At 34.6% G+C, this 23,487-nt stretch overlaps 1 protein-coding gene across 3 annotated transcripts; it reads right to left on the reverse strand.

The window, feature by feature from the left end:
- Window positions 1-258: 258 nt before the first annotated feature.
- On the reverse strand, window positions 259-18,345 carry LOC140045510 (GATOR1 complex protein DEPDC5-like). Of its 3 annotated transcripts, none has more exons than XM_072090447.1 (30): window positions 18,238-18,345; window positions 17,787-17,874; window positions 17,635-17,681; window positions 17,094-17,263; window positions 15,946-16,144; window positions 15,279-15,410; window positions 14,670-14,742; window positions 14,319-14,422; window positions 13,837-13,914; window positions 13,352-13,486; window positions 12,851-12,912; window positions 12,525-12,680; window positions 12,182-12,330; window positions 11,715-11,775; window positions 11,478-11,619; window positions 10,847-11,080; window positions 10,092-10,310; window positions 9,297-9,419; window positions 8,506-8,696; window positions 8,057-8,244; window positions 7,510-7,684; window positions 7,134-7,352; window positions 6,217-6,372; window positions 5,391-5,503; window positions 4,533-4,668; window positions 3,933-4,038; window positions 3,412-3,576; window positions 2,979-3,145; window positions 1,999-2,189; window positions 259-1,576 (listed from the first exon to the last, which is right to left on the reverse strand). In XM_072090447.1, exons 1-30 carry the CDS (start codon window positions 18,278-18,280, stop codon window positions 1,123-1,125), a joined length of 4,476 nt encoding a protein of 1,491 aa, XP_071946548.1. In that variant the 5' UTR covers window positions 18,281-18,345; the 3' UTR covers window positions 259-1,122. The 3 variants fall into 3 exon arrangements, with proteins under 3 accessions (XP_071946548.1, XP_071946547.1, XP_071946549.1); XM_072090446.1 differs by having other exon boundaries at window positions 5,391-5,521; XM_072090448.1 differs by lacking the exon at window positions 6,217-6,372 and having other exon boundaries at window positions 5,391-5,521.
- Window positions 18,346-23,487: the final 5,142 nt, after the last annotated feature.

A 23,487-nucleotide genomic window follows, 5' to 3' on the forward strand; every position in this document is an offset into this window, starting at 1 on the left:
TGTTTTTATACACTAACTTTAAATTGGTTTTCGCCAAGACACGCGGAAAGGACATACACGCAACGCCCATGATTCCACCAATCACAATCACTGATTCATCTAACTGTAGCTTGTGATTGGTCAAATTACTTGCGTTGCGCGTACGTCGTTAAGATGCGTCCTACTGAGATACAAACATAACTGTTTATCTTAAGCTGCATATAAATTATATTTTGTGTTCATCATTCATTTTGTATTGATTGTCCATATATTCTTTCAATGTCCTGTTATTGCACAGACAGCGATAGCACAGATTGGTTTCTAATAAACATTCATTTTGCAGCTTGTAGTTGCTCATAAAAAATATATAATAAAGATCTTATTTGAATTCATGCTGTTTTAAAAATAGTTGATACAAAAGTTACAAATTGCACATGATTTTACAATTTCAGATGTGTACAATAATTGTGGAACTACAAATTACAACGGTTGACCTTCAACGTGTAGGACTCTTATAAAACAAAAGAATCCTCAAGCAGTAACTTACAAAAGCTAGCGTTTTGATTTTGTTTTCGGAACTAGTATAGTTATGACACGCCACGTGTGCCAGAATTCTGTTTTCGAAGTTAAATCGCCATCTATACTATCGCCATATATTGCTTGTTAGTAAACTTTGCGCCACGTTTGCTTGGATACAGTCATGCTCTTTCCAAAGATAACTGACTCAAGACAAGAAACGGTAGAAACGTTTGTTAAGCTTGGTTCCCACTAGGACGCAACGCAAGGATGTAAGCTCAATGAAAGCAAGTTGACCAATGACAAACAACAGTTTGAATAATCCACCGATTATGATTGGTCAGATTACTTGTGTTGCTCTGTCTAAACTATCAAAGTTTATGTGACAAAAAAATGTGATATGGACATGATGATGACATATCACACTCATATTTGGGCATATCACACTTTTTGTGTCAAACTAGTTTGATAGTGAACATTTTACGTCATTGCGCTGCGTCCTAGTGGGAACCAAGCTTTACACTATTGTATCTTTCTACTCATCATTCACACATCTTGGGCATCTTTAAGCTGCTTGCGATTTCATTCCACATTTAGATAAGATTAGACCGAGATTTAACATCAAAATCAAGTCGCATGTTCCTGCCAAAAAGACTCGAGTCTCCCATCCTCATCTGAACAAAATTTGCTAAAATCATTGAGTAATCGAGTCGGAAACTTCTCACAACCGGTGCCAAGAGAGCGCCATCGCTTTGTCAAAAGGTGGTTCGTTGCCCAAAAGAAACCCACCTTGCCCTCATCGCCTCTCTTAAACTGTTCTCGCTTTTGCTCAATATTGATTGCGTCAATGCTATAAACATGATGCGACATGCTTTTGTTCTGCATTTTTTCAATTAAACTTCGACTGCGACGAAACGGTGAGAAATTTGATTTGTTAGTGGTTGATTTACCTGTGTTTACTGCAGATCTTATTGCAGCGAATGCTCCGCCAGACACGTGAACGAACTGATTGTAATCAACACGATATAGAGATGATTCATACTGATTTTGAGACAATTGAGTTACTGGTATAAACCCAAATCTAGACAAATATAAATAAAAGGTTACTCGATCGCTAAAATCTTTTCCTCATAATTTTTTAGTTATAATTTTATCAATAATATTTATTTTGACACAAATAATAATCAGAAGTGAGAATAGGCCTACTAAGATTCTCTACTCACTCCATATTACAGAAACAAAAGATTCCTATATCAATCATATTTTTATATTTATATATTTATTTTGTTATCCTCATTATTGTTTTTTTTTTCCTTTTTAAAATTATTTTTCTTGTTTTAATGTCTGTATCGTTCTCGTTTTGAGGGTCTCATGCATGTCATGTCCTTGGCTGCCTTGGCTGTTTTGAGTCACCCTCATTAAACAAAGTGTGTAATCAAAATAATAACATGAATACTGTATAACCATTTATTTTTAAATGAAACTACTAATTGTTCTATATACCTTTGTAGTATAGCCTCCTGCACTGTTGTCACTCCTGTCTCTTCACCTTTAAATAATTCTGGAACATGAAGATCAATAAACAAAGGGCTGCTAATGGGATCAGAGGCATCCCTACGGAAGTGAAATGGATCGCAAGGAGCAGGAACAAGATGGAATCCACATTGTTGAGCTTTACGTGACCATCCTTGCAGCTAGAAGAAACACAGTAAAACTAGTGTAAATGTACTGTAGGTATAATGTGAATTGGGGCTATATTAAGCTCTGTCTACACTATCAAACTAGTGTGATGTGCCTAAATATGGTAGTGATATGACATCATGTCTATTAAGCTCTGTCTACACTATCAAACTAGTTTGACAAAAACAAAAGTGTGATGTGCCTAAATATGGTAGTGATATGACATCATGTCTATTAAGCTCTGTCTACACTATCAAACTAGTTTGACAAAAACAAAAGTGTGATGTGCCTAAATATGGTAGTGATATGACATCATCTCTATTAAGCTCTGTCTACACTATCAAACTAGTTTGACAAAAACAAAAGTGTGGTGTGCCTAAATATGGTAGTGATATGACATCATGTCTATTAAGCTCTGTCTACACTATCAAACTAGTTTGACAAAAACAAAAGTGTGATGTGCCTAAATATGGTAGTGATATGACCAAATGTGGTAGTGATATGACATCATATGTCCACATCACATATTTTTGTGTCACATAATGTTGATAGTGTAGACAGAGCCTTAGAAAAGAATATGTGTAAAACACCCAAAATCTGATTTTTCCTATTTAATGAATATAGTTTGACATTAACAGAGGAAGAAATTCAAAAGTAACATTTATTTCTCTCGTCATAATAAATTTGGTTAATTATGAGGGGCAAAATAAAAAGAAGGAAATTCTGAAAAAAGGACAACTAATGTTGATGAACTATAACAACTAACATATTATTCATTTACTCACTATTACTACTACCCTTACCAGTTCACTTAGAAGACTGGATGAAGAGACTAGCCATTGAACTTTCAACTCAAATGCCTGACTAGGGTCAAATATCTGTTGGTAGGCAACGTGACACCATTCAGGGCTGTCTGTCTTGGTGTTACTTAGATCAATCACAACATTCTTAAATAAATTGGAAGCAGGATCTGCAAGATAATAACATGCTGTAATATCAATATGATAACATCATTTGAATATATAAAGTGGTCACTATGGTAACTACTTTTCAACATCTAGTGTATATGTTTTGTCTTGTGAACAGGATTGCAACCTTTAAGAAGGATAGGAATGAATTCGCTTATGGTTATCTTTGGAAATTTGCCTAAATATATAAAAACAAAACACATATCTCTCCGTCGTTCGGTCTGAACAGACTCTAAGGTATTACTTCATACCAACCAGTCCATTTTACCTTCGTTTACTAGTTGGCCATAGTTTCCCAATCTATCATTTGATGCGTTATAATCGTCCTGTTGACTCCATGGCTCCACATCATCTTCATTACTATTACAAGATACTTTTACTTCAAACAGATATCGTTGAAGCAATGGATCTATAGATACGTTAGGGATGTTATCTGAAAAACAAATAGATGTAGTAAAAAGTCTTTACACACAAAGAGTAAACTGCAAGCCAGTTTGTAATGAATGTTGTCTGGTATGTGTGTACTGTACATGTAAAGCTTGGTTCCCACTAGGACGCAGACGCAACAAGCGATGGATTATTCAAACAGTGGCTTTGTCAACATGCTTGCATTGCGTTTACATCATTTCATTGTGTCCTAGTGAGAACGAAGCTTAAATGGTATCCAAACTGACAAACACCCACTTCTTATGGTACTATTAGTAATAAACATTGTAATTGTGAATAAATAAAAGTAATCATGAAGGGCAATTATTAATCAAGTTATCAAATTGTAAAATAAAAACTTACTTTCTGTTTGTTCACTCGTTGGAAAATAGAAAAAATAGTATCCATTGCAGTGTGAAGGTGAGAACTTTCCACATACAGGACGAATTAAATTCATTTTCTCCATTGTCTATGATAAACATAATATTTATAACACTTTAATAGCTTCAACCATTTTTACAATATTGTGAATTATTCCTAAGAAGTTTATTCGACAAATATCTTTATAAATGGCTTTATTATTAAAATCAAGGTCAAACAAAAATCAAAGTTAAATATTTTTAGCAAAATTTAGCATATTTGTTTAGGCAGATTAGTTATTTTTGTCTGTAAGCGGTAAATCTGAAGTTGGGTCAGGGCATATTCAGGATTTTTTTTAAAAGGACAGCGCTAACATGAATGTAAATAGTCTGCCAAATATAGATATTACACGGTATTTTATAATGTCATTTTAGCTGTCAAAACTCTTCACGATCAAGAATCTGAAAGAATTTATGATTAAATGATGTCGGACACATTTATGGTAAACAAACTCAACAGTTCTTTTCAGAACTAATATCCGTGGTGTACCGCAAACTTTATACCAACATTTGATTTCGCCATGCAAACCTTCAAACAATCTACCTGTAAGAGTTCCAAGGCTTCATATTCTTTTGTGTCATCTTCTAGATTGTTCCTTATCCACTGTACAGCATCAAAACCAAGGAAGGAATGATTAGGTAAACCTTTACTGTCTGGAAGCAGGAAGTTTAAACCACTTCTACAAAAACAAGAGAGTCAAGAAAAATATATTTTATTTAGTGACCAGTTTCAATACTTGTATGTATGTTTCATTTTTCTGTCTGTGTAATGAATTATATTGTTTATCTTAAGTAGTTTTTTTATAGTTTTTTATTCAGATTTCAACCAGCCTGTTTGTGGTGATGATTTGCTGTTGGTTTGGAGTGAAAAAATTTATAAATAAAATGTACAATTAGGATTTATATTCATAGACTTTCTGTTTCATCTGTGAAAACAAAAGCATAATATGCTACTGATCATGACTGGGCACTCTGGGATTTATATTCATAGACTTTCTGTTTCATCTGTGAAAACAAAAGCATAATATGCTACTGATCATGACTGGGCACTCTGGGAGACCAGTCTTTGACTGAAGAGGTATAAATAAATAACAAATAACAAACAAACATATGAATTTAAAACAAAGTGGTAGTTAAAAACTTATTGACATTTATTTCTCTATGTGTTTTAATGTATTTAGAGTCTTTATTCATTCGTTCACAACTACAATGTTCAATAGCACTAAAAAGAGGCAAGTAGTTATTTTTGAAACATTTTTTACTGTTTTTTTTTATGTTAAAGGGTTCCATTTAACAGTGATTTTATTCATATTTTTTCTGATATTGTTACACTTATGTAGTTTTTGTTCATTTAAATAAAATAAATAACTAAAATAAAAAATTAAACAAACATGTTTCTTACTCGGATTTCTTCATTGCATTTACAATATACTGCAAAGGTGACTTGAGACTTAGTTGAGGTAGCTCAGTTATGTTATTGTTGGTGGGTGTGGCACTGGGTGATGTCGCATTGATCTGCTTAAAATCAATTGTCTATAAATAATGTGATTTTAAATACAAACTTATTAGGTTAAAGTAATTACATTTATGTATGTGTATTGTGATATTTTAACTTTAAGTGGGTAGAAAATCATTTTAAAATTACAAATTGAGATGCATAATAGAGGAGAGTTGCTCAGTAGCCAGTCTAAAGCTCTGTCTACACTATCAAACTTAAGCTTGGTTTCCACTAGGATGTAAACGCAAATGTGTTGACCAATGACAACCAACCGTTTGAATAATTCATCGCTTGTGATTGGTCAACTAACTTACGTTGCGTTACGAACCAAGCATTATTGACAAAAAAAGTATGATGTGCCCAAATATGGTAGTGATATGACATCATCATGTCCATATATGGGCACTTCACATTTTTTTGTCACATAAACTTTGATAGTGTAGACAGAGCTTTAATTGGTGTAATACTAATCAGTCTTTATCATTAGTAGCTTTTAAATAATAAAGTGTTTATTAAGGCATTGAAAACACAAAAAGCAATTTTAAGAATTCTTTGTATAACTCGATTTAGCAGCAGTAACAAATTGCAGCAATAAAGTATTAGTAAGCGCAGAATATTGTAATAATCTTTATTTTATCAAGAAACTTTTCAAACACATTTACTTTTCAACTCTGTTTATGAAGCCCACTATAACAACCTGTATGTACAGTGGTATCTAAATCCCTCTTACATAATCTATGGACCCTGTACGCTGACAATCAAGTTTGTCCACAACCCTACCGACAGGACTGCAGGGCCGTTTATGAAGATGAGGAATTCTCGGTTTGATGTCCAACAAAGTGGTAGTACTGGCGCGTCTTAAAGGTTTTGTATTTCCGCTTAATGTCTACAAGCACAAGAAAAGACAAGGTCGAACATGCACAAAACACAAACAACATTGTAACGCTTACAAAATCTCAATAGCATATCAAATACAATTGTGTAATTATTTTTAATACATCAAATATTTTTCAATTAAAATACTGTTTGTTCAAATTTATATAGAAAATTTCAGTAAATGAATGATTAAAATCTCTCAAGTACTAGGCTCTGACTATAGCATTTTAATGGTACTAAAAAAATAGTAATATTTTATAAAATGCCAGAGAATTGTGTAAGCTTTTGTGGATATCATAACAGATTGATGACAACTAAATGATTTTTTCAGAATCATTGGTAAAAAAAAACCAACAAATATAATGATGGGTGGTTTAGCATTTCAGATTACAACAAGCATGTCAGAAGTACAAGCATGAAGAATGGAGAGCATTTTAGGATGATAGGGTTAGGAACATGTGATGATGGGATTAGGAGCATGTGATGATGGGATTAGGAACATGTGATAATGGGGATTAGGAACATGTAATGATGGGGATTACGAACATGTGATGATGGGATTAGGAACATGTCATGATGGGATTAGGAACATGTGATGATGGGATTAGGCGCATTTCAAAATAGGATCATTTTAAAGTTATTAACACTGTTAGTATTCTAATCTAAATAACGCTTGTCACTTTCAAAACAAAATAACATTAAAATTATGTTTCATTTGGTATTAAAAAATTAAAAACACAACTTCAAAAACATCATCAACAACAATATTACCTTTTTGCTAGATTGGTCCTTTTTATTTGAGTTGCTATGACGACGTGTCTTGTTTAAGATGTTCATAAATTTGATAAAGCCTTCGATTAGTTGCTGGTTTTCGCTCTGACAATATTGAGTGAATACGTCACATGGTTTGCCTGGTGATTCGCAAAGTTTGCGAACAGTCTGCGATGAAGAGGGCAGCAAGAGAAAACGGGTACGCCAAAATTTCAGTGACTGAAAAACAAAAAAGTTTATTTCAAATTGCCAGCTTTTGATCAATTACACTTTGCAATGTGTCAGTTGTCATTCATCGAGGTGGATACGCATCACCAATTACATAAGTCTTATTACATAAGATTTATCTTAAATTCTATATCAATGACATTGTTACCTCCATAAGGTCATAATCCATTGCACCTTTACAACAGATGTGATTGTCCATGTAGTTCCAATTGAAATGCTCTACTTGTTCATGTCGGAATAATACTGCTGCTTCCTCGTACATGCTGTTTTTGGCGGGCCAAAGTTTGTAGCTGTACAAAAACTCTTGAGGAACAAATGGGTGTCTGAAGATAAGATACAACCAATACAACTCAGTGAATACACTACTAACTATGTCATTATTCAAACATTTTCTTTCCTTCTTTTCCAAAAAATTCTGTGTTTTAATGGTAAGATATAATTTGGGAACTTTTGGTTTTGTGAGAGTTTCCAGTTTTCAAAGAGTCCGGGGTAGAGTTGTACAACTCTACCGGTTTCTGCACTATGTTGTGCATGATTATCAAGAGAGATACCTAGGATTTGGCAATTACATTACATTTCATTACAGAACTCAAAATGATCACCTATAATTTATTTTGATAGTGCGCAACCTTATCTGTATTAAGTTAACTCCGCTGTTTTTTTTTCAAAAACGTTATTTATCAATAAAGTCTGACCTAGGTTTGTACATAGTAACTGTGATGACCCTGTCCATCTCATGAAGTGATATCCGATGGAAGATCCTTCCAATGCTCAGCACATACTCATTACGATGGACATTTGTTACTAGTTGATGGCTTGTACGGTACGTTTTCTGCTGAAGGTCTGGTTGAAAACTTTGAGGTGAGATCACCATTTGAAAACCCTGATAATGGATAAGTTAATATTTATTAAATAATTAGACAACATTTTTTATTTCATACGCATCCGACAGCGAGCAACTGGCCAATTAAAGGAAGGATAAACTATTTAATAATTTATCATGCTTATAAACTAACTCTAATTTGAGGGAGTGGAGTTGAAAAAGTTGTGAGTTACAACCCTGGCACTTGCTCAGGATTGAACCCTTTACCTTGGCATTGGAAGGCAAGCATGAGTGTACTTACTTAATGACTGCCATACTTACATGCATAAGTCTCTGTGAAACCAACTCCATAAAGGCGTTTTCTATTGAGTAGACATTAGCCCCTACCAGCTCGTCTGGCGAGACATCATACTGGTTCTCCATATAATCTCTCTGTAGAATGAAGTTGTCTGGAAAGTAGTCTGTTGTTACTGGTAGACAAGCAGTTGCTGTTATTGACTTCCAATCAACCCCTTAAAGAAACAATACTAAGTACTGTACCATGCTTGTTTATATAGACTAAACTCTCCCAATACCGGACTTTCTAAACCGGAAACTCTCCCAAAAACTTTTCTTGAGGTCCCAAAAGTCCAGTCTACAAAAGGTCCCAAATTCACTTTTACCATTAAAAACACATTCTCAATACCCAGACTTTGCAGAAAACCAGACATATTAGGCCAGTCCAAAGGTGTCTGGTATTGAGAGAAAAAATCAAGTTAAATAATAATAATGAAACTTTTGTTGAATAAGCTAGCAACATCAAGAATTGTTGAATAAGCTAGCAACATCAAGTATTGTTGAATAAGCTAGCAACATCAAGTATTGTTGAATAAGCTAGCAACATCAAGTATTGTTGAATAAGCTAGCAACATCAAGTATTGTTGAATAAGCTAGCAACATCAAGTATTGTTGAATAAGCTAGCAACATCAAGTATTGTTGAATAAGCTAGCAACATCAAGTATTGTTGTAACAATTGACGTTTAAAATATAAATAGTTTACATTTATTGAACTGGGAAAACGGTTTGATTATAGACTTTTTGGAAAAAATTGTTATAAAATAAATATAAGTACCTGTTTGAATAAAAGGGGTCCATTCTTGCTCCCCCGTTACACTCCAATTCCATGCCATTCTACTTGAGAAGGGGATTTTAGGCGCACTAGGAGACAACTGAGATAGTAAGGAAGCTCTATGACCTGAAATGAACAAAATCATTTAAGCATGTTGGCTGAGTCATATGGCCGAGCGGTTAAGGCAGGGGCGCCGTTTATCGTACCTAAAGAGCCAACAACAACATCGGCAAGGGTTCGAGGCCGACTCGCTCCTAGTTCTGGTGGTGGAACAAGTCTTCTCGGATAAGGACTATAAACCGTAGGTCCAGTGTACACAGTTATAACATGTGTGTACTTTAAAGAACCCAGTTCATTATTCGAAAAAGAGTAGGGGGTTACCCCGGTGAACTGGTTCACACAATAGCCCCTGTATCAGGGGGATTACCACCTATCTGATAGGACAGTGATTAATTCACTATTGGTAATCCTTGGCCACAGTGCCTAAAGACATAAAATAAATAAATAAATAAATAAAACATAATTTGGGAAATAGAGATTTAAAAATCTCTATTTACCAAATTACGTTATCTCAGCCACCTTGTACGTTTGTTTTTTCAATGCATCCATCTTCTATTTGTTTAGAATCAAACACGGAATTTGTGTACATTTGTACTCATTATAATGTTTGTTCTTACAGTATTTGAACTGAATTTTAGATATTTATAGATTTTACATTTGAATGTAAATTGTCGCAATTGTGTTAGTTTCACAATGCCATTTTATTCTAAATAAACGAGAACTGAACACTAAGCTTACCAGGACCAGTTGGTGGCCCTCTGTACTGTACAGTTTCCACACTTGCATTACTTGATACAGATAGTTGACTAGAGAGGCTTATACCACTTGCGGAGTGCGGTATCCTATCTTGAGATGGCCCAGAGTCATTCATATCTAATACAAAATTGTGATCTTCGTCTGAACAATCTGTCTGGATGCGTTTCTGATGGTGAAGCTGGATAGCCTCACCAGAGGGGCCTAAAATATTTATAAACGCAGAAAAAAAATTATTTTGTTTGTGTAGATATTAGCTCCTTACTTTGCTTTGTTGTGTTTATTTATTTGGATTATTAATACAATAATTATAATAATAATAATAATAATACTGTATAAACAAAATTTAAAATGCTGGAAATAAGAAGATTAAGCAAAGTACATAGATTTTTTTTTTTGCATATGGCACAGGGTGTTGGACGTTGGACTACTGATCGTGAGACCGAGGTTTGAATCCAAGTCTCGCCGCATTGCTTGTATCCTTAGGCAAGATACTTTACTTACGTTTGCCTTTCTCCACCCAGGTGTATAAATGGGTACCCGGTTAGATCAAGACACAACTTTGCGCTGATTACTAGCTGCATTATGGGAGTATGTTTCCATACGTGTTTGATCCAACAAATGACTGGGGTAATATTGTTCAGCGCTTATATAAGAATGAACTATTATTATTATTAATGAGCCACCTAATAATATAAAATAGATGACATAAAAATGTAAAATAACATTGTGTAACATACCTTGTGGAAATGTATGTACCCATCTTCTCCTATTAGACGTCAGTCTGATAGTTGCACACGAAGGGGCAAACGGGTTGATCAAGGTTCGTTTAATGCGGTTGTTCGTTGGGCTAACATTCGGGTGGGTGTGTATAGCACTAGCGCTACCAACGATCACACGTTGAGGGAGTCCTTCATGATATTCATTCTCCTCTTCTTCACTATGTGCCATCTTTTGGGTGAACTTAAAAAGATCTGTAAATGATGATGAGTTTGTGTTGATAGATTCAATTGTTAACCATGTTGTATTATTTATATATACAATATACAAATAATGAATGTCTATGAGTGCGATGGTACAAATAATGAATGTCTATGAGTGCGATGGTAAAAATAATGAATGTTTATGAGTGCGATGGTACAAATATTGAATGTTTATGAGCGTTCTTATATTTATGAAATAGAGCTACATAAATGCAGCATTATATGCAATGTGCAACTGTAATGTATATAATTCTTTATTCACCAAAGGCAAAACGGTATAAACAAATAGCTTTCGCTAGTCAATAGTTTACACCTGATTAACAAATATAACAGATGTCAACAGATACTGAAAAGATAGATAGCCAAAACAGCACACAAACATACTTACCATCATCATTTCGATGGATTTGAAGATTTTTCCTCTGTCCAGGGATTGGAATAGCACCCGACGAAGACTGGTCAACATTTGAAGTTACGACATCAGGCATTGATACCTGTTTTTGTAAATCATTGCTGCGTTGAAGTCTCAGCTTCAATAAAAACACAACCATTCATTAATAATGAGAAACAATCAAACAATAAACTTACAAAATTATTAAATTTTAAGCATTGTTTATAAACATACCTTCAATTTATCTTTGAATGAGGTGTCTCGCAAACCAAATTGACTACGTACACTTTTTATGCTATGTGAGTAATAAATTAATAAATGTTAATGTTTTATACCTAATAAAACCAGAGAAACAACCATACAAAAAAATGTTAATGGTGATAAACCAATATGCATTAATCAACATTTAAATAAAACAGACTGTAATTGTGATTCTCGGTACTGTACCTATTTGAACAGTATCATAGGCTATTATGTAATACAGTATCACATATGCATCACATGTATCATATGCAGTAAAACTAACATAATACAGGCATAACATGTGATACATGTGTGACACTTTATCACAGAATTGTCCCATAATACTGGATAGATAGTGTCATATGTGGAGATACAGTACAGAAGAATAGGTTAATTAATCAGTTAAGAATGAGTTAACATGCCAACTATTTCCACATTGTACTTTATATAATACTTACTCTGATTTTGAAGTGCGCCTACTTGGCATCTTGAACACGTTCTCATCATGTTCATCATAGTAATGGTCAGCCATGTATGTGCTACCTAACGTTAACTGTGATTTGCCCGTAGACGGCTGAAGCGCTGGTAACTCATCTACACTGCATGGCTATAATAAATTATTAACAGGTGATAATAAGAGGATACCATATTCAAAACTCTTAGGCAGGTTCAAGGGGCGGGGAGGGGGTTCAGACTTTTAACATCACAGTGGTAGCATCCATATTTTCCAAGTCTTAATGGCCTAAATAACCCAGTTGCTGTACCAAGCGAATAAAAATATAGCTTTAAGCATTAACATACCAGTCTTTCTGCTAATTTGATTCTTGGTGTGAACTTTGATATGTTTGTAAAGTTATTGCTTGCTGGTTGGTTCTTAGATCGATAGAAGCTGTGGTTCATCCAGTGAGGTATGTTGTAATCATCTATTATAAGGTTATCTCCACATTTATTATGAAACTACAATTATAAAAGAATTATTTAATACTTTTATTTCAGATTCTTTCAGATAATGAGAAATGTATTCCAATTTCTGTAATCGATAATAATTCTACAATTTCTAGATTGTGATTCAATGTATTCTTTCAACTAATTGCTAATGTACACAAGAGTACAGATTGTTTACTTACTCTGAACAAAGGTGTTACATGGAGAGGCTGTTCTGCCATACAAATAAGGTCTGTATTAATACCTATATGAAATAAAATATGAATAATATAATAATATGTATGGCTGGCTTCTGATATTCTGGTAACAGGAAGCTTTTGACGACCTAGGTCATGTTAATTATTGAGAAGCTTTCAGCTTTTTGACCTAGGAAGCCTAGGTCATGTTAATTCATGAGCATGCTGGGAAGTTGGGACATGCTTCCTCATTCATTCAAACACAGTTTTGTGGTTTCTAGGTCCAGGTGACAGATGGCTGTCTCTAAAGTTCTCTCTACGCTATCAAACTAGTTTGACAAAAAGTGTTATGTGCCTAAATATAATAGTGATATATACCCAAATATGGTAGTGATATGACATCATCATGTCCATATATGGGCACATCACATTTTTTGATAGTGTAGACAGAACTTTACTTGTTGAAAATCAAAAGATCCTAACAAAGTGACGACAAGAATGGATTACCATAATCTATCATACGCTGCTTGGTGAGATTACAAAGCTCTCTATCAACTTCAAACACACCAGCTCCAGATGTTATCATGATCACTAGTTGACCAGTTCGATCAAAGTTACGGTCTATATAATGCTTGTCAAATACTGTAACGACAAACAAACAAAAGACCATTGCATGATTAAAGGGTCTTTCACATCTGTTCCGGCACGGTTCCGGTCCGGCGAATCGAACATCAATGTTTCGTTTTCACACGGCTATGCGCCAATCGATATGCGCGTAGCCGCGTGAAAACGAAACATTGACGTTCGATTGGATTTTCCGGCGTCGGACTGGAACCGTGCCGGAACAGGTGTGAAAGACCGTTAATATATGGCTATTAGATTTTTTGAAAAGTTGTATATAAAAATTGAATGTTGTCATATTTATATTGTGCTTTAAAACATTGATTAAAGATTGTTATAAATGAATATGATTTAATTAAAAATAAACTTACAGTTGAGCGAAATGTTAAGAACTTCTAGGAAATTGCCTTCAGCTGCAGATGAAATGTAACTTGACGGAATGACAACACCTGCAATGAGAGAACATAATAACAGCAATACTTTATTGACGCTTGATTCACACTGAGCTTTTCATAAAGGCCAAGCAACAGTTGTGCATTCAGGATTTTGAAATGGGGGGGGGGGGGGGGGATGGGTGGGGTTTTGTGGGGAGTTGGAGGACCTAAAAATGGTCATTGAAGTGCTGAATCTTAATCTGATCCTATATTTTGCAATATAATTAATAATAATATGAAAAACAGAAAATAGAATATTAAAATAGATAGAGTAATACAATACAGATAATTTAGTTAATAACCTCATCTGATCTGAAGCATATATAATAACATAAGTAAAACTATTAATTGAAATGTAAGCTATAAAAAGAAATTCTAGCTAAAAACCTGAATAAATATGAAATAAATATACAAAATACCTTCTGAATTTGGTACTATTAAATTCAAGTACTGGATAAAGTGTTGTTTGAGTGTAATCAGCATTGGTAGCCAATCATCTCGACGCTCATGTAGTACAATTACTCTAAAATGTAACAATTTTAAATTAGCTTAATATTCATTTCATTCATTCAATCTTTTATTTTGGAATGTCTGGTAAAATTACATATAAATTAATCAAAAATAAACAAGACTGTACTAATTACTACTACTCATCTCGGGATGGCATTCCACCTGGAGAGCATCTTTGACTTATATAAGATGTTGCCTATAATTGTTGAGACTAAACAAACTAAACAAATTAGTCAACTGCTACTTTAGCAAAAACTTACTTATAAAAATCTTCATATAGTCTGCCTTTATAATCTGTATGTAAGCAAGATCTCATAGATCCAGGAAAATCATCTAAGACAACAACAAAATTAAATTGTCTAATTTAATCAAAACAAAAATCTTTTTTAATTTTAAATTTAATTACTGTAATGTTATAGGGAGCCACCAAACTTCAATAAGTTTTTCAATATTCAACCAATCAGATCACAGATATTTGGTCAAACTTGAGTTGTTGCATTGCAGACAATCAATTCAAAATTATAAAAAATGATCAAGACATGGAGTTTGACATAGTTTGGATTCACTAAATATTATTAACATCACTTAATTGTTTATTTTAGGAAAAGCATAGTTTATGGAATGTACAATGACCAGAATAAAGCCTACCACAAAGCCAGACAGGAGGTTAAAGGTATGTTTATGGAGCTAGGCCTATATCACATTGATTTGTACTGGGGGCCTAGCTACATTGATGAAGGGGACTTGGAGGCCATGCACCTACCTGAATGTATGACAGTGTATAGTGATATATTAAATGGTACTGTAATCCTGTCTAATTATACCCCCACCTCTTAAAATATTTAATAAAATAGATAACAAGCATTTACCCAGTGATTGAGCATTGTAAATCCGTCTGGAAAAAAACACAATTGTAAGTTCGTTGTTGACGTTTTGTTGTTTCCATTGTGTAAACAGATCCTTTAAAAATCCATTCACTGCTTTTTCCCAGTATAAGTCACCTGCAATACAAATATCAAGTCATTCCCTCTCATCATGATTATTGACAATTTTAATGCATAAAGCTCTGTCTACACAAAAAGTGTAATGTGCCCAAATATGGTAGTGATATGCCCAAATATGTTTAGTGATATGACATCATAATGTCCATATATGGGCACATCACATGTTTATTGACACATACATTTTGATAGTGTAGACAGAGCTTAATGCCATTTGAATTAAGACATTGGCATAAATCGATTGGGAATTTTCTAATGAGTTTTCTTTTTACAGATTTTCTGTTCAGTACAAACTGAATACTAGTATATAATTATTATTAATGGCTAATGGTTTTAAATTTGTATTGTGCAAAATACAAATAGTCTCACAAGTGTATAAAGAAAGTGTTATTGTTAAATAAACCAGGAAAAAACCTTACAAGTATATTCTTCTATTATTTATTTTATTATTCATTCTCATATTCAGTCTAACACACATTACAAAAATTGTAGGTGTTTGCGAAAATACCGATAAAATACAAAATTCACCAATTACCATTAGAATCAAATTCCCACATCTCACTGCTCATCTGCACAAACAAATAGCACATTGATTTGGAAGACCTGAATGCAATCTTTGTGTTCTCACTGATTGCTCCACACGTGACCTTATCACCTTTGGCCCAGAGTTCATTGACCTGTGCTCGAATTCCACAGATCTCAACTTTCTGACTGATGTAAGCACATGTTGACATCTTGAAACAAACAGAAAATATCTTAAGTATACTTCTAACCTCACTCACTGTTTTTTTCTTTGAGATTTATTGTTGGGAGTGGCACACCTAATCGGCGACAGAAGCTGTTGGCCTCTTTTGCCACTCCTTGTTTTTTGTCTTCTTTGCCGAATTTAAAAAAATAAAAATTAAAAAAAATATAAACTTTCCTTTACAGAATAAGACTGATGTCCTCATCTCTTTTATTCTCGTCTTCCACTTTGGGTATCTTAGACCCCATTTACACTTACGTTTGGGTCCAGGGCCGGTTGCAAATATTTACCTTTTAGGCCGGCCCCACAGCGTTTACACTAGCGACGCAGATTACTGGTCGTAAATAATTTTATCGGAAGTACCATTGCATGCTGGGATACGAAGTACAGTTTGTTTAAATTTTTCTCTCTCGATCGTCAATTCAACTCTCCGCGCGAACCGACCGTTTTATATTATACTGTATTGTTGTTTTTTGTCCCATTAAAAACAAAATGAACCCCACTGTTTTATATATAATATGGCTGTATTTTATGTATATGCAAAACAAGCGGAGGAATACTTTATTGAAAGAAGATGTCTGAAAATAAATTTAACTATATAAATGATGAAGAAAACAAATTGTCGCCCGAAAAGGAGGAAGGCATGTACTGAGAATGTCGGATCGTCATAACAACAACCTCATAAAAAGGTCAAACGTTGTTCACGGTTCACTGTGTAAGCCGGCCCAAACGTAAAAGCCGCTCCTGAACCTACCTGGAGAGGTGGCCTAGATCTGCGTCCGGCCCAGGGCCGGCCTAACTTTTTGGAGTATTTACACTTATCAATTGCCGACCCAGGGCCGACCCAGGGCCGGCCTAAATCGTAAGTGTAAATGGGGTCTTAGAATACTCGGCTGTTTTCACTAATTCCCTACTATCTCAATCTCTCTGTTACTTACCATACGTTTCTTTAACCTCCACATATCACGTCTACTGACATACTGGTCTTTAAATAAGAGCTCCACAAGGTCAAGTTCAACATCAGCCTCCTTCACTTTGTTAACTATGACCTCTTTGTACTGACGTAGCTTGAAGATACTTGCTACACTTTGATCAATTGATACGATTTCTGTTGATACAGTAAAATCATATAGTAATACATTTATACAATTATACAACACCAGACTCTCTGAAAACCAGAAACTTTACCAAACCATACTTCTTTTAGGTCCCAAATTTTTTTTTACCATTAGAAATACATTCAAAACATCAGACTTTCCAGAAAAACAGACATATTAGCCCAGCTCAAGGGTGTTTGGTATTGGGAGAGTTTGTTGTATACAATGTTAATGTACAATCCTAGAAAGAAGTTTTATCTGTGATGTGTAAGTTGTCTTGGAACAAATAAAGAAGTATTTTATTGACTGTGAAAGAGAAAAACTTAAAACAGGTCAGCGATAATTTAGATAATGAATCTGAATGAACTAGTAATTGTTTTACCTTTCTGTTGTGATTCTGTTTTTAGAGACTTCACTTGAAGTAACAACCTGTATGCAAAAAAAAAAAAACGTTTGTCAAGTTTTAAAAATAATATTATATAGGCCTATTATATTAACAAATCAATATTATTATTAAAATTAAAAAAACCCGACCTATTTGTTTCTTCAGCATGATATATTTCCAGTATATCTCCAATGGACACGTCAGGGAAATCATTAGGGTGGATTATCAACTCGTCTTCTGCAAATACAAATATCATAATTTATAATAATTAATATGAAATATAAAATAATAAATTAATGTGATTTATATTTATTTAATTTTAATATTAATTAGAAAAAAAAGACAATTAAATTACAGTGAGTATAATCACGCGTAGTAGGAGAATAAATAATGTCACTTCCTACTTAGTACTAGGCCTAGCCTACTACACCTTTTAAAGTGACAGTCATATTATTATAGAGATCAGGCCTCGGAGAGCAGGCCTAAATTTACTAACATTCTAGGCTAGCCTGGGCCTAGGCTTTATATTATAATAGCCTTCTAGCTTACAACAAAGATTACAATTATAGCAATGATTAATAAATGACATGTTGAAATTACCGTTTGCACCTCGTTGGTGCACCCATAGTTTGATATTTTTCATTTCAGCTAGTTTTTGCTTCAAAATAAAGACATTTTCGTTCTTTCAAATCACCCGATCCTTCGGCGGGGGTATCCTTTGGAGGCCGGAGGAGGTATATTGGTATATTCAGTCAAAGATATCACAAGAATGAGTATTCCGCGATTTTTGCATGAGAAATTTGTAACAGAGAGCTCCAGTGAGTGATGCCCGCCCTCATAAGGGCGGATGTTCACATACTAAATAAAACTTGATTTAATAGATATTATACATGTCACATTAAATAGAATTATGATAATATAGTTTTTGCAATTGTAAACTATTTTATAATACATATTTATTAACAAACTAGTGTACATTCACTTTTACAGGCAATTATTTACTAACATGCTAAGTTAGTTCACAAAAAAGGCCTAACACAGCAACACCAAAATCAACGAATCGTTACTCAGCACGGCCTATTCTTTTACCATTGCCGTGTACTACTCTACGCCCGGTAAATTAAGTATTGTTTTTATGATATAAATTAGTATAAAATACATGTTATTAATAGGACAAAATGTTAAATATCATTAACATTTATTTGTTTTACCAGAAACAAGTTAAATATAGGAATATTATTAAACTATCGTTCGTGAAAACGCGTAAACACCAACACGCCCGGTCACGCTATCGTAGCGCCCGGTTGATAAAGCAAACTGTTTATACGGCAGTTTTTACTAAATAAATTGCATAAAACGAACACTGAAATATCCAAATAGTATTTAACATGATGTTAGCATGTAGTTTATAACATTTTCTATCATGAAAATACTACCGGTGGTCCAGTCTTTGATTAGTGAAACCGTCACAAAAAGTTGTATATGTTTATGCGCGATTTGAACGATTTGCGCATAACATATACATCCCAGATACATCCACACTTATGGCGGCGCCCTACCACATGGACAATATTACTGTTACAGGGAAAATCGCGGATTACTCATTCTTGTGATATATAATATTCTTTGATTCAGTTCAGCGTCACATTCTCTACTTCTCTACGGAGCGCCATTTATGCCTTTATTTACTTCAGAAATAGTACTACGGTAACCAGTGGATCACATTTTGGGATACGTACGGGTTGGGTAGGTTTGGCAAGTATGCGTACCTTTTTATGGCCAGCGGGCGTCCCGGATATTGCGCAATATGGCCAGCGGGCGTCCAATTATTGCGCAATATTTTTTCAATGGCAGCTCCACTCCGTGCGTGTGAAATACGTACAATGCGACACTAATACACTGTGCTCAAGTGGACCAAATTTGGTACCAGGGAAGCACATTGATATAAAATAGAAATAAGTCATTGAATGTTAATATCTTTTCGTATTTTAATACACTGTACTTAAGTGGACCCAATTTGGCACCAGGCGAGCACAGTGATATAAAATAGAAATAATTCACGGAATTTTAATATCTTTTCGTATGTTAATACACTATGCTCAAGTGGACCCAACTTGGAGTCACTGAATTTTAATATCTTTTCGTATTAAGCATATTTGAATACCTACCGGTATGGTACCATACATGTTCGACAAAACAGTGTCACATATCTCTATTAAAAAAGAAAAACAATATTAAAAAATATTTGTCGAGGTTCGAACCCCAGCTGATAGCACTCAAAACTGATCATTACCCGTTGCACCAGAAACTGAAACATGACTGAACAGCTGGTAATAGTCTATTTATACGTGTATTACGTAATTGATCATTACGTCATAAATATCCTATTAACATTGCTAAAACCAAAATGATCAGTTAGCTCAGTCGTCTGTCGTGGGTTCGATTCCCACGCTGGTCGGTGGAATAGAGTTAAGGCTATGCGAGCCACTGTGTTTAGGGTTCACAGATCATACGTCTCCCTTTCCACTACACATCATGAGGCGACAACATCAATGCATCTGGTGATGTGGTGGAAACGACCCCAAAAGGCTGTGGCAGGGCCTTAGTGCTGAGGCAGGGACAGCACATTTACCATCTTTTTTTTTTTGGCTCTCGCCAACTGCTTTGATGGTTTAAATTTTATGTTTAGCGCCCTCAATTTATTTTAATGTAAAAAAAGGGAATTAATTCTCTTCGTTACGTGTTTAGAAGAGAATTAATTTTATCTCATCATAGTTTGGTATGCCGTGCGTTTTTTATGCAAATGAGTGTGCACATGTGCTGTAAGTCATTCGCGATCAACACACAACACTGTTCAATTTTTACTCGGGGTACCCGAGTCTAGGACTTACTCATTTTCTCCTCTTCCTCCATCTGGACACTATTGAGTAAAAAGTGCGATTTTTAAAGTACTACTCCTCCCTTATTCGTTGTAGTATTGAGCTGGGATTTGGCATGAACATACTACAGGGACATGTCCTCAAAGCTATAGAGCCGGGTTTTTAATTTTTTGTTAATTAATTTGTTTAATTAAGAAGCCACAATGTGTGACACACACCACAGCGTTATGTAGTTATATGGTTATATGCGGATTCTTGGCGTAGTGGTTATCACGTTTGCTTAACACGCAGAAGGTACCTGGTTCGAGCCCGGACGAAACCTTTTTTTAAACTTTATGGTGAAAAGTACTGTATACGCAATAATATGATAATTATACACAGTATATCTTATTTTTATTATTTTTTTAAATACTTATTTTGTGTAATCGGTAATTATCACTTTTACACATGTTTATTTTTCTTTGTGCTTATTACCATATTTATTTGTAATTTAAATGGATTAAAAAACTTTCTGTAACCCACATTTTTAGTGTAAGTGGTTTTCGTAGTGTAGTGGTTGTCAAGTCTGCTTAACACGCAGAAGGTCCCGGTTCGAGCCCTGGCGAAACCTATTTTTCTTTAACTTTATTGTGAAATAACTGTATACGTCTGTATACAGCTTCTTTCGCTGTACTCCGAGTATTGCACATTCGTGCTTTTTGGTTAATTAATTTGTTTAATTAAGAAGCCACAATGTGTGACACACACCACAGAGTTATGTAGTTATATGCGGCTTCTTGGCGTAGTGGTTATCACGTTTGCTCAACACGCAGAAGGTACCTGGTTCGAGCCCGGGCGAACCTTTTTTTTTAACTTTATGGTGAAAAGTACTGTATACGCAATATGATAATTATACAGAGTATATCTTATTTTTATTATTTTTTAAAATACTTATTTTGTGTAATCGGTAATTATCACTTTTACACATGTTTATTTTGCTTTGTGCTTATTACCATTTATTTGTAATTTAAATGGATTAAAAAACTTTCTGTAACCCACATTTTTAATGTAAGAGGTTTCGTAGTGTAGTGGTTGTCAAGTCTGCTTAACACGCAGAAGGTCCCGGTTCGAGCCCTGGCGAAACCTATTTTTCTTTAACTTGCTAACTGTATACGTCTGTATACAGCTTCTTTCGCTGTACCCCGAGTATTGCACATTCGTGCTTGTTATTTGTTAATCTTTTACATTATAATTATAATTCTACCGTTACACATTATAGTTATTCATAAAAAAAAATATCCGTAGAGGTTCGAACCCCAGCTGATACTACTCAAAACTGAGCATTACCCGTTGCACCACAAACTGAAACATGACTGAACAGCTGATAATTGTCTATTTATACGTGTATTACGTAATTCATCATTACAACATAAATATCCTATTAACCTTGATAAAACCAAAATGATCAGTTAGCTCAGTCGTGTGAGCGTCGTGTTTTTGACAACACGTATGTCGTGCGTTCAATTCCCACGCTGGTCGGTGGAATAGAGTTAAAGGTATGCGACCACTGTGTTTGAGGTTCATAGAATAATTGTACGTCCCCTTTTCCACCACACATCTTGAGAAGGCACTAGCAATGCATCTGGTAATGATGTGGTGGAAACGAACCCAAGGCTGCTGCAGGGCCTTAGTGCTGAGGCAAGGAGAGCACAATTGTTACTCTTTTTGTTGGCTTTCACTACATGTATTTGATCTCATAAATTTTATGTTAGCGGCCTAAATTTTAATGTAAAAAAGGGATTAATTATCTTCGTTACGCGTTACGTGTTGAGAATAGAATTTATCTCTCATCATAGTTTGGTATGCCTTTCGTTGTTATACAAATGAGTTTGTGCAGGTGTAGTGGGAAAGATGGTATTGTTAGTCATTCGCGGTCAACGCGCCCCACTGTTAAATTTTGATTTTATTAATCAATGTTGCAACATTGGTAGCGAAATGTCCGATTCTTCATAGTAGTTGGTGTGTATGGCGGCACCGTCCCAGAATAAACATGTTTTAAACAGATAGTCTCCGATGGTTTTTGTATGAGGTTAATGGAGAGTGAAATAAGATCAAATATAGAAAATTTGCAAAGATGCCGATTTCCAGACCAATTTCGAAGCTTAGACTAATTCCGCCGCCGGGCTAGGCCATAGGCATATACGAAGTCGAGTTTTTAAAGTAGAAAACCCCACCTAGTCGCATTTGGATAGTTGAAATTTTAACATTATCATAATTATCATAGGTGACTATGTATAGTAATAAGTATAAGTAAGTGCATTTCTGGGCTCTATTTTCATTGCTCTGCCTCAACAACCATGGATGGGCTAGTACTGGAGACTTAATATTTAATTTTATATTTCAATTAATAGGTGCACTTTTCGGGGACTAGCTCATATTATTGTCCTGGTGAGTCTTATATAGTTTGTTTCATTCAAATCACGTAACGCCATTTTTTTCGGGCGGGAACATACTGTTATAGCCTACAGCTCTTTTTTTTTTGCTCAGCCCCAAGCATGGTGGGGTACTGAAGATTCTTATATGCATGTTGTTTGAAAACATAATAGATGTCATTTTCGGGTACCTTTGTGGCTCTATTTTAAACAGTTTGGTATGTGCATGCGTTGTTATTCAAATGAGTCTGTGCAGGTGTATTATGGTAAAGATGGTATGTTCGTCATTTGCTGTCAACACGCCACGCTGTTAAATTTTGATGCTGTTAATTATTTACATTAGAAGATTTTTCAAATCATGTAAATAAAATATTTTCCGGGCGGGAAGCTAGCAGTTCCCCTCGTTTAGTTTACAAAAGTAATCTCGAAAAAAACTCCATGTGAAAAAAAGCCCACCCAAGAATACTAAAAATAAAGGAGCACATGGGCTACTTTTCGAGGTTTTATGGCAGTCTATTTAATGGAAAATAATGCCATACAACTTTGTTTCTGATTTATAA

This window comes from Antedon mediterranea, chromosome 3 (assembly GCF_964355755.1).
Source record: "Antedon mediterranea chromosome 3, ecAntMedi1.1, whole genome shotgun sequence".
NCBI lineage: Eukaryota > Metazoa > Echinodermata > Crinoidea > Comatulida > Antedonidae > Antedon > Antedon mediterranea.